This window comes from Asparagus officinalis, unplaced genomic scaffold, assembly GCF_001876935.1.
Source record: "Asparagus officinalis unplaced genomic scaffold, Aspof.V1 AsparagusV1_Un7, whole genome shotgun sequence".
Taxonomy (NCBI): Eukaryota; Viridiplantae; Streptophyta; class Magnoliopsida; order Asparagales; family Asparagaceae; genus Asparagus; species Asparagus officinalis.
In genome coordinates this window covers 34,519-47,474 of record NW_017972273.1, presented here as the reverse complement: position 1 = coordinate 47,474, position 12,956 = coordinate 34,519, and the positions used below count along the sequence as shown (strand labels likewise).

General features: G+C 35.3%; 1 protein-coding gene across 1 annotated transcript in view; it reads right to left on the bottom strand.

Moving 5' to 3' along the window:
- LOC109827037 (probable 1-acylglycerol-3-phosphate O-acyltransferase) overlaps positions 1-12,956 on the bottom strand; it is a 29,682-nt gene that overhangs the window by 5,205 nt on the left and 11,521 nt on the right. Inside the window, exons 3-7 of the mRNA XM_020394004.1 lie at positions 12,824-12,870; positions 8,294-8,412; positions 8,042-8,202; positions 5,775-5,884; positions 5,544-5,643 (exon numbers count right to left, since the gene is read on the bottom strand). Coding sequence (XP_020249593.1) covers positions 5,544-5,643; positions 5,775-5,884; positions 8,042-8,202; positions 8,294-8,412; positions 12,824-12,870 — 537 coding nt within the window. The remainder of the gene's footprint in view (positions 1-5,543; positions 5,644-5,774; positions 5,885-8,041; positions 8,203-8,293; positions 8,413-12,823; positions 12,871-12,956) is intronic.

Sequence of the window (12,956 nt, the reverse complement as noted above, 5' to 3'; positions counted from 1 at the left end):
CCCCGCTCCTCCACCAACGCCGCCAACATCCTTTTCCCTCCTCCACAACCCCACCGATCCCCCCTCTTGAAATCCAGCCCACTGCCTGTTTCCTCTTCTTTGAAACAGCCGCCTGATTCCCTCCTCCTCAACAGCCATCTACCCGCGGATTATCGCTCTTGTCTAGTCCACGCCGTCATCCTTGTCGGCACTCAGTTCGTCGCACGCGTCGTCATTCAGCTCGACGTCATTGTACTACTTCCAGAGACCCCTCATGTCGAGTCTGTTCACAGACCGACGAATGTTTCGTTTCTTTCGGCCAATATTTTCTGTTAATCTCATTTTGTTAGTTAATTACATGAGTATACCACCTCTAAACTCTTATCATATATTTACTGCTTAGATTATAATTGTGAGTTGAGAGAAATTGAGCATGTGACTGTTTAAATTTGATATTGATTGTGAAACATGTGCAATGATAATGAATATTACAATTAAATTGTTTGAGATTGGAATTATTCATAATTATCGATGCAAATCTTGTTAAAACCCATCTATCACAAACAATTTAATTTCAACAGACCCATCATAATGAATATTGCAATTAAATTATTTGAATTTAATTTCTTGCAGAAGTTCATGAAATTTGGCGAAACGGTGCATTATTTGATTTAGATCGCTAATTCCGACAGACCCCTATTGTCCCGTTTCGCATCACCTCCACTTCCATAAAATTTAAACTTAAAGATCTTTTCTCTATCTTGATTTTCAACGCAAGTTCAGCCACATATCATAGAAGAATACGTCATTTCTTCGTGCACGCTCTTACAACAATTCTCAAGGCACTTCCTTTTCTTTCTCTCATATTTGCAAATTGTAAACTTTGTCGAACATGTCAAATAGATTGCATGATGCACAAGTTGATCATATCAAGTTTTCATATATCACTTGGACATTCAATATCTTCTTTAGGCATTTGTTTCCTCTTCTTTTTTTTTCGACAACAATTACGATATTCTATCTTGAAAGAGAGAGATTTGGATGTGAGTATGGTGCTCTTCTTGTGAATTTATAATTTTATGCTCTAGCGTACCCCTAGGTTGAGGGCCCTTTTCATGAGCCAACCTAGATGGACACACGTAGTAGTATCTTTTTCTATTTTAAAAATCTGCTTTAAATTTGTGGCTAATGGGGATTTAAACCTTGTTTGCTTTGAATCAAAGGTCCCCTCCCACTACAACAAAATCTGGAGTTGGGCCAACGACTATAATTTATTCTCCAACATAGCTCAACTAAAACAAAAAAAATTCCATTAAACATAATTATTTGTTGGTAAACAGTTTTTTCTCTATATTGATTTTTTCAACAAAAGTTCAACCCATACTGTCCAAGCATCCTTATTTTCTTGGTTCATGAAGAATAGGCAACAAACGGAAACAAAAAGAAAGTTATGGTTTCTATTTCACACGTTGATTGACAGCTTCCCACCAAATAAGGCTTCAGACCTCGTAAAAGTAGGGTTTTACATTCATAATTGCATCACACTCTTCCAAGAAATCATATTTCCATAAATATCCCTTCCACTGAACAATGACTGATCTTTCACAGAGTTATAATACTTGATCACAAAATGTGGTTCTCAATATGAAAGAACTTTTACTATAGCAAACATGAAAGAATTTCCTAATGATTATGATTTTGTTGTAGGGAAGACGCCCATGAAATGCAAGTGTCTGTTTCCTTTCACTATTGATTAAAAAAGATAGAAGAAAAGATACACAGAAACTCCAAACAGAAGGAATGTATTTTATTATGCAAATACATTTTCTCCACTGTTTGAGTTTTCGTTCAATTTACCGAGAGAAGACAAACACACTAATAACATCATAAGAATGCTTTCTTGTAAATGGAGGTGTAGATTGTCAGCAAAAGGAGCAACCTAAATAATTATTGAAGCGTCTTTATACCATAAGTACAACGGTAAGATGGGTAAAAAAAAAAGAACTGGTTTGGCTGAAGCAACATCCTCAGACTCAAATCTGAGAAGCATAGACAAGTGAATTGGGACAACATTTGCCAAGAAGTCTATATAACTGGCAACAGATGTGCATTTAAAATAAACTGATAGCTATTGGCATTAACCATCAAAAGTACATTAATATTTTTAGACTCAGTAAATCATGGGAATCGATGTGCCCAGGCAAAGGAAAGGTTTCTAGGGTTTCAATATATAATAATCAATTAGTTGCTGTATTCATGTTCTACTGCTCCACAAAAAGAACCTCTAAATGCACTAGTGCTTCTCTCGGAAAGGGTTAGCTATTTGCTTTAGGAATATTCATTTCAGATACAAAATGTACTAATGGCCATCATTAGCATCATCTGATTTGTGGATATGGCGTTTGGAAGTCCGCAAACCTCATGTTCAGCAGAGCGGGCAACATGCAGTTATCGTTCTTTTTGGTTCAGGGGCAGAGGCTATAACAAATGGATTGTGATCCTTTATCATATGACAACAAAACAAGTAGTAAGAGAAAGCCAATGAGGTTGTCTAAAGATGTGCAAAAGATTAATATTCTTTTTTGAACGACTTAAATCCCATTGAGATAACCAAAAGATCGTCTTCCGATGATGAAGAAGACTTCATAACTAGAAGATTCAATGAGATCAATGCACCAACACCCATCATGAGATATGCATCTTAAGAAGAGTTATTCTTGGCTCACACAAATAAGAGTTTTAATCTTGCTTATCCATACTAACCATTGGGCACAAATAGCAGGGAATAACACACATCAAGAGTAGAGAGGAGCTTGGTAAGCAGCTTGACCACTTACCTAAAAGAGGGGGATCAGTCGTTTAAAGGAGGATGCTAAAAAGTTCAAAAGGCACTTATCAGTGGAAATGGTAGGCTGAGCAACCAGTCAGTCGATCTGCTTTTGACCAAAATTTTGGCAACTGAAACCACACCGATCATCTGCAGAAACTGAACTACAATGATGTTTTTCCGGTTAGGTTCGGATTGGTGCTGTTCAATCGGCTCTCCAGTGGACAAGTGTGAGTGGCATTTATACAAGAAATACATGCCGTGTGTTTTGATTAAGGAGCATTCACCTATTAAATAACAACTGCTACAGTATTGTCATGTGAATGAATTTAATAAGATAAGTTCAACCATAAAAAGAGTGGTCACACCCCACACTTATTTTATTAGTTTGCAAATGAATTGTTTGTCTTGTATCAAGATAGTAATGTATCCCACATATTCATACTAGTACTCAAATATTTCATGCTTAACAACAATGTAGTTCATGCTTAACAACAATGTAGTTCATGCATAACAAATAACAAATAGCCATAACAAATCATGAACTCAGTGCACTGGTGATTCTGTGAATATATGATGAAACGAAGGTGTTCCTCATTGCACAAGATTTGTGAAGAACAAAAAACTATCACACACTGGAGACATGAGACAACATGAATTAAATTTAGATTATATACCTAAGCTATGCATCTCTTTTTAGGTTGGATCTTCTGGATGCTTGAGAACATATGCATGAATTTGGTTCTTATCTCTTTTGTCATTGACTATAGACCATCAAAATCAAATATGATTATCGATTTTATTGAACAAAAGCTATCGAAAGAAATTTATACCTCCTGTGAAGGCGAGTCTGAAGTCGAAGGCGTATGTTAAGGGGGTCGCGGTTGCTCTGCCACGATAAAGTTACCGAAGCGTTGCAGATGAGGTTTGGATTTTAGTTGAAAGTTGAAGTTTACTGTTAGGTGAGGAGATGAAGGAGATGAGCGCAGGCGACTAAGGGTTTCCTCAATTTTTTGCGAACAAATCAGAGGAAATATCTCACGTAATCAATAGTCTGTTAAACGTGATCTTAAACTTATATGAATTTTGGTTTATTAGAACCCCTATAATCCAAAACCATATCCAATACACTAAATCACTAATACATCATACAGCGGTCAGTTCAGGGATGTCGGGTTGAAAATTTGTCAACTGGACCTGAACCAAAGAAGCATTGAAACTGATCCAAACTGCCAAATATTGGGCAGTTAGGTCTGTTTCTTCGGTTTCGGCCAAAGTATGGTCTCCCCTAGAGCTAGGAACTGGGAAGCACCATATGACAAAGAGGCCACTATCGCACGGCAGATACAAAAGAGACATGAAATCACTTCAAACACGAGGGATTTGTGTTGGACCTCACGCCAAGACCAGTCATGGCTGAACTGGAAAATGTTACTTACACATCTGCAAATAACTGAGAATCCCCAATAAAAATTAATAGATGAAGGAGAGCAAGTTCTTTCGAAGGACATCCAATCCTCAGGACACCATACTCAAGCTTATTGACAAGCTCAAATAAATTTAGATCTAGCAGTACCTTTTCCTTTCAAACGACCCTTTGTCTATTTTAGGGAAGTTTTTCATATGTATTGATTCTACTTGGTACAGAAGAAGAATCCAAATAAATGACATAAAGCTGATAGAAGAGTTTACCATACTTCCTACCGGCCACATGGTAAATGTATTGAGCAATAGCGGCAGTGAAATATTCAACTCAAGATTGCTTGATATGGGGAAATCTGTTCAATATCTTGGACCAAACAGAAACTATCATCCTCCACAACAAAGACTGCTGAAGCACAAATTTCAATTTTTGTCATCTAGGAAGCAAAGATCAGCTCAGGCCCAAAGAAAAGTTGATAGCTAAGTGGTCTCTTCTAAATAAAAGAATAGAGAATAAATAAAGTGATATCTAAGAGGAAAAAAAAGACATAAAGCTGATAGAAGATATAATGGAGATAGTTCTCACAACATAATACATTTCAGAAGTCAGAAAAATGAAATTTAACTAATACTTCATGTTGTCTTTAGATAAGTACGGATTAAGGACAATATTCAATTGACTAGCAAGGTAATTATTGTAGGAATGAGTTCAAAATGTGGACAAGAAAAATGAAATAAGAAGGGGTGGTCTTTAGGAGGGAGGGGAAGGGTTTGCAATGAATGAAGTCGTCATCAACCTAAAGACCAGCTTATCCATCAAATCATAGAGAGGGAGAGGGAGGGAGGGAGGACACTTCAAATTTGCACATTGAAGCCTCCATCAACATTTACAAGACATGCATGAATCCTCGGAATACAGAAGTAATATAAATTACCTTTTATATGTCCCCCCTTTAACTGCCAACAAGATTAATACAAACAAGCAAGAAAACCTCGATGCCCTATAATTCCCCATCACTAGAAGGCAGTCCCCACAGAAGTATGACGTAGCAATACTAGTTACGACCTTCACTGGAAGCAAGGAAATTCTAATTTTTAATAAAGAATAGTAGCATATCTAGATGGACATGTTCCTGGCTTCATGGAAAAAAAATGAGATTTAAAATCTTCTGTGTAGTATGTACCAAGAACATTGACCTAGTGTTTCTTCAGGAATAATCTTTAGGAGTTGGAAGAAATGTTTAAGCATGAAAAACTAAACTCCAGCTTCAATTAATTTAATTTCAGAGGATCTAACAAAAAGAAAATCACATACCTTTGTAGAAGAGGTTTCCGTGCAAATGCTCCAAATGAAAATATATACTTCAAACACAATTCGCCACTTGCTTTGGCAGCTAAAGTATGGTATACATAATCTTCAACAACAAAAACAACAGAAAACAACAGAAAACTTTTCAATATAGGTGACATTGTGTGATAAAAGATGTCAAAGAAAAACTAGATGCTATTCTTGTAAGCATTTCTCAAATATCAATGTGATGGTTACCTGTAAGTAATCTGGTCTCTTCCTCTGTTAACATGGTACCAGTCGAGTGAGAACCAAATCTAGCACTAGTATATTTCCGTACTAAATCTGGGCCCCATGGGCCGAAGCCTCTAGATAACAAAGATGAAAACTCATATTAGAACATTTCATCAGCTCAATATTCTATGAAATACCAGTATCAATGCAGTTCAAACAATTAAACACAAACTCAATAGTGACAGAAACATCAATACCATTGGAATTCAAAAAATTACACCCCTCCCCCCAATCCGATTGTAAAGGAACTGAACCGAATCTTCAAATTATTTTTTGGGTTATTTTATATATACCCTTAAATCATCAATATTTGCAAAATTACCCCCTAAAACTCAATATTTGCAAAATTACCCCCTAAAACTCAATATTTGCAAAAGCATCCTCAATTCACCACCATTTGAAAAAATCCCCTTCAGATCAATCTGGGTTAGTTATCAAGATAATTTTACTGAGTTGTACAGAGTGTTCCACAATTAGGCAGTGGAAATGGTGGTAAAATAGGAAGGGAACTCTATGATTTAGATGCAATTATCAGAGGATTTTGCTTTCACTTAAAATGGTTAAAAAAAGTAGTTTAACTCCATTGAAACCAAAACATAACCAGACTAGTAAAACCAACACATATAGGAAAAAAATCAGAATACATCTTGAACCTGAAACAATTCATTAAAGAGAACACCCAAGTGGAGAGTAAATATGCATTAGTACCAATACTGAAAGTCATATTAGGGAGCTGCTGCAAAATTCCTCTGAGATCCGTAAGGTCCTTTATGAGTTTGACGACTTAGCATCAGAAAGGTATGTTACCTAAATTGCCAGATTGTAGGATGAACCCAGCAGCAGCCAAATTTAATAGGAGTTTAGGAAATTTGTTAAGATGCCTTGTAGATAGGTTCACAAGGTTGAGTGCACTTGAAAACATTATGTGTTGTCAATCTAAAAAACATATAGATTTAGTTAATATATCTTTAGGTCTTACAGATATTGCTTCAAGAAATTCAACTGCCTATGATCTAAGTTCCAAAAATTCAGATCTGGATCAATTCTAAGTACAGGTCACCGCCTGAATTCACATTCACATCCAAGTTGAGGCAGCCTGTCTATGCCACGACTAATTCACTTACTAAAGGAACATCAATCACCAACTGTTTCTCGAAACCTAAGGGATTCACATCCAGGTTCAGGCAGCCTGTCCATGCCGAGACTAATTCACTTACTACAGGAACATGAATTGCCTCTCTTTTTTGAAATGGACTTCAGGTGGGCCAAAGTTCTGTGTAGTTTTTCCCTGCAAATGGGATCCTTGGATCAAATAGGAAGCTAATAAAATTATGAAAAGTACCGGAACCAACTACTATAAGTATGTCAATTTTCTAAGCTGACAAATTGAAATACAAAAATTAGTTGACTGATTCCATATTACTTTCTGTGAACAAATCTGTGTCCAAGGGTAAACTGAGATTTTGTTATCCAAGCAGATCTCATTGTACTCCAATTACTTTCCATGAAATGTCTCTTCTTTCAAGTGTATTCCCCTCCTCGTCAATTTTCAATAATGGAGCATTCACACAATCGCAGTTCACACCTGAACATTAACAAACCTTATACAAGCTATCACATGAACTGCTTAATTGATTTTAACCATTACAGCCTCCAGCATAATCACCGATTCACCATAAATAGTCACAAATATTGTATCACGTTACCAACTTACCCATAAAATCCCAAGAATAAGGATGTGATCGTCAATCACATTCATTCTCGACATCCCAAGAGTTTGCCTCGTCTTTTTCAATGATATGCAGAACTCTATCATCCCAAAGTAAATAGAGATATGCATAAACTAGAGCTAACAAGCAAATATTTCCAATCTAAAATCCACAACCAACAATATTGGATGAAAAACTTATATCCAAAATTTCAGTGTTCCAATTCAGCAATAATGCTGTCCAACACATTGAGGAGGCGGTTTTACAAATAGAGCAAAGAGTATATGCAGCCCCTTAAATATGCAGAACAAAGACTGATGAAAGAAAGCAGTCACCAGACCGATTACACATAAAAAGAGCTGTATGCCCTCCATCTAAAGTTAAAACAATTAGTAATAATGAGATGTGAGATCATCATAGACACCAACAATAAAACAAAGTTATAAGGTGAACCTGAAGGACAATAATAAAATATTCCCTCTAATAATAATGAGGAGTTTTCATACAAATAATAAACTTTACCGTATAATCTTTTGAGGAGTAAAATTAGACTCCCAAAGATGATTTACAACAGCACCCTTCCACGTGGCCCTAAATTTGGTTAGCCATTCTGATTGATGTTCTGATTCTGAAGAAAAGCCAGCAGAACCTACTAAAATCAAATGTTTGACATGTTCAGGGTGCTGGAAAGAGACGAAGAAACATGGTAAGCCTGATAGAGGGAAATTTAAGTAAAAGAAGAGTTTGACACAACCATCTTAGATATATAATCACCTTTAGAGCATATTTTGCAGCTACATAGCCACCAAAAGAATGTCCAAGCAATATGAAATTACTGATATTTTTGGCCTTACGCCATTCCTCAAAAGAATCGATGAACCAAGCCTCAGTTTCTGCATTCTCAGGGGATAAATTGTAATTAATGAAACTGGCACATTTCTGTAACGGCTAAAGTAGATCTAAGATATTTTACATGAGGACACTGAGATCGTATTCAAAGAAAACAAAAGAAAAAAAAAACAAAATAAAACAGTCCCAAGGTACACTAATAACTGTTATCAGATACAGATGGAATAAATAGACTGTAGATCCAATCTAAACCCTAGCCATTCAAGAGTGACAAAAACAAAAATAAAAGGGATTGTTTATTTTCTATTTTAAGCAACATCCGAATGTTTACTGCACAGTATTTGATTAGGAAATATCTAAAAGTTAAAGTATGTCTGCATTGTCATCGTACAGAAATCTCACTTTTTCCCTTGTATGTTAAGTCGAGCACAATAAGTGTGTCAACTGCAATATCCAAGGCCTTTCAATAAGCTCAGCCTTACAATCAAACACTTCATGCATCTTCTGGTATCTTGTCCTCATATAAATGTTAGTCCTACTTCATATCTTGATAGTAGCTTTTCTCTCTTTTCACTACTTTAGAACATGCCATGTGGGGAAGCCTACTGGTTTTCATGGATGGGGTTTGATGCAGATATCTTCTTTAACAATACATGACAAGGCTTGGCTGTATGTGAACTATACTACTGCTCCTCATTCTCATGTGATTAATAGACTTCATAGTAGGAGTCTTGGATATCAACGTTAAAGGCATGCAGCTTGTTATCTCCCCATATCCAAGTTATCAAGTTAAGTGAACTTCATGAATACATCTGACACACCCATGCAACTTGATTCGATATTTCTTTCCAAAGATAGTTTCTGTTCGTTAAATGCAGAATTCATGTTTAAGGATACATGTCAAAGTTATGGGGATATCTCATATTTATTCTCTGTTCTGAAGAATTTAACACATAAAAATCATACTTGGCAAACCCTCAATCAAATGAACCACAAAGAAACTCTTGTTATGCAATTCTTCTTTGATTAAGTATATAAATGTCAAGTAGCACTCGATATGCAGAAGTTGACAAGCAGAAGTGGAACGACGTGGGGCCAAGGGGGCCTTCGCCCCACCTTAGTGTTATGCAAATTTTAAAAAGATGGGGGTTAAAATGTAAAATGCGGGCAACTAAAGCAACAACTCTTCGGAGTTCCATTCCTAATATCTCATGATCAGGAACAGTGAGCTATGAAGTCGGGGTTTTTCTCTCATGAGCAAATAATGATCATCCCCTCGGCTTGAGCGAACAATGACTTTCCCTTAGCCCTCCTCTAGTCCTCTACTTGTGGCCATGGCCCGTGTTTGCTCAACGCTCCTCGGGTGAGCCTTTTATCTTCAAAATTTTCCTACCAATTGATCTCTTTAGTTTTCTAAGTCTTAATTTATGTCCGATTTTAGTGTTTAAAATTTCTAAATTTTGCCTCTTTTGGTTTATCTAGTTTTCAAATTTTCCGTCTTTGGATAATTTGATTTGTTTTATTATTTAGGTTTTAGGGTTTGATTTCAATTCTTAATAAAGCTAAAGTACGAATTTATGATGTCTATCTCAGTTAAACAAAATTATTCATTCATCCAATTCCTAATTCCTAAACAAAATCAAATAAAACCTCATATAAGTATCTATCACTGAAAGAAAGAATTTGAGAATCGATGAAATTTTCTTAAAAGACAATAAATGCATTTATGAATTATATCATTGTAATGATAATATTTGTTTAAAGCTTTATAATACCATATATTTTACATTGTTTTAGCCTGCAACAATTTCCTAAAAGAAATCAACAACTTTCTAACATCAGGGTTGAGGGTAACTCAATCATGGAATGATTTCTCAAAAGATAGCTCATATATCTTCCACCACTAGGGATGAGGGTGACTAGCAGCCATCATAGTCACCACAGCGGCCACAACAACTACCACCATCACAAATAGTGGAAAACCTAGATGAGCATAAACTTGTGGAGGATCCCAAACTAAGACCTAGTTATTATATAAATGCTACGGATTCTAAGCAATTAGAGTATATTCAAAAAACATATTTTCTCAAGAGTCCTTGCCAACCCATACTCGCAAACTATTTTGTTCGTATCTTTTCGAGTAGAGAATGACATTTTTACGAAGAATGGTTCATAGAGTATAAAAGTAGCTACTCATCAAGCTTTTTTTTAAAATCCAAGGGATCGATAAACTTGCTAAGAAGTGGATTGAACGGAAAATGGATACTTTATATATCCTTTGGTGGATAGGTTGGTGAAGTTGGCACTAATCTTGTTCGTCACAATTATAAGTGTTGCAAGAGCAATTTTGGCAATGAAATTATCAAGAATGAACGATGTTTTAAATATTATATGACAAAAACGTGTCGAACGGTTAAAATCCATGTCAAATGGTGGAAATCAAGGACATATCGGGGATACAACAACAAAGCCTTTGTTCTAAATGCTTGAGGTCAGCTACATGAATCCTACCCTTCCATTCTATTCTATTATGTGTCATCTCCTCTTTTAAGATAGTCAATCTCATATTCTTCGTAACTGCCTCCAACCAAGTTCTCTTAGGTTTACCTCCAACTCTTTTTGCCCCATTAACTATAATAAAGGTTTTAAATATTTGTTATCGGGAATTTATCGGATAGTCAAAATCCATATCGAATAGCGGATATCAGGGATATTCGAGGATAAATAGTATTTATCGAAGTGACATATCGGATGGTGTATATACATAATATAATACCCTAAATATAATCTAACCATACTTAATGAAATATAAACATACAAAATTGTAAATAAATATGTTTAGGTTCACTAACCAATTATAGAAACTTGCTTCTTGAATACATGCTTGTTGCTCGAAATCAAAATCCAACCAAAAAAAATCTAGCCTATAATTTTGAATTTTAGACTGATAAAATCAGCCGATATCTCACTTTATCGCCACATTATCACCGATAAGCATCCAAAAACGATAACCAATTTAAATTTGAACTTATCATAGGGAAAGGGGTTCAAATCCATCGGTGATAAATCGATATTATCAACCCATATTTAAAACCTTAACTATAATATTATCACTTTTTCTAACCAGTGTACTAAGAGGTCTCCGTTGTACGTGTCCAACCCACCTTAGTTGATTCTTTCATTTTATCCTCATTAGAAGCAACTTCTAATTTACTATAAATGTACTCTTATTCTATCTTTTAGTGTATATCAATAGGAGCAACATTCACATTTCTGCTACACTAATTTTTTACACATTTTTTTTAATTGCCTAACATTCTGATCTATAAAACATTATTAGTCTTACAACTATCTTATCAGGGTCATATCAGGTATATGTAGTAAATATCGGATTGTCATATCAGATGGTGTGCATACATAGAATATATTGTACTAAGTGCAATCTAAACATAATAAAATCTATAGTTTAAACGTATAAAAATGTAACGAACATATGACAAGTAAGTCCACTAACCCATTGTTAAACCCTCTTCGCACAAAACCCTAGTTTTCGATTTGCCTCCTATAGAGAGAGACCAGAGGGAGAGGGAGAGAGAGAGAAGAAAAGTGATAAACACACCTCAAAACCCTAATTTCCTTGAACGGCCACCAAGTCCTTGGTCAAATTCTTGCTCGCACAACTAATTGTGGTTTAAATAACAAAACTTTTGGGAACACGAAGATTTAGTATCACTTTTTTGCCCTGGACTTTAGTTGCGGGTCTTATAGGTGCTATTTGAGTGCTAAAAAAATATCGGGTTTAGATTTTGATCTCAAAAACTCAAACCCAATAGTTTAAACATGAAAATTTCCAAATCTGGTCCAAATTTGGTGACCAATAACATGCCCAACATTTCCAATATGTCCCAACATGAAGTTGATATTACATAAAAAAACATCATACGCCATGTCAAGGCCAATATTGTGGCAATGGGCATTTCAAACCGCTATGTTGGACATGACGACCAACATTTAAAATCCTCACAAATGACCTTTGAAATCAAAATGAAGATGAGTATATGAATAATTGTTTGTGCCTTATATTGAAAAATACATACTTTGTACCATTGATGAGAAAGATGTCATGAAATAGTTTCAATAAATGAAGGCAAAAAAGAATGTTGTTGTAAGCACTATATTCTAGTTTAAAATTTGATGTAGAAAGTATTGTTATGTGATGGTGTTTAGATGCTATTCAATCATGCAATTTTTTTTACATATTATCATGTTTAACTATTAAAGTTTTTGGCCCCTTCCAAAAATTCCTAGCTCGTCACTACTAACAAGTTCATGATTTATTGTGTGCATATGAACTACACATTACTCATGGAATTTTTCAATAAACGAAAACACAAGTTTGACATAAATATCAATATACATGAAAAAGAACACTATATGTTAGAGAGTTCCACAAACCTTCTGTGCTTTTACATGTAAAATCAGGTCTACTTGAGCCACCCCAACTGCAATGAATGATAATTGGCATTAGCAAATTGTTTTAGTAATATGAAAAAACATTGTTAAGATACAAGATATTCAAAGCCCTAAA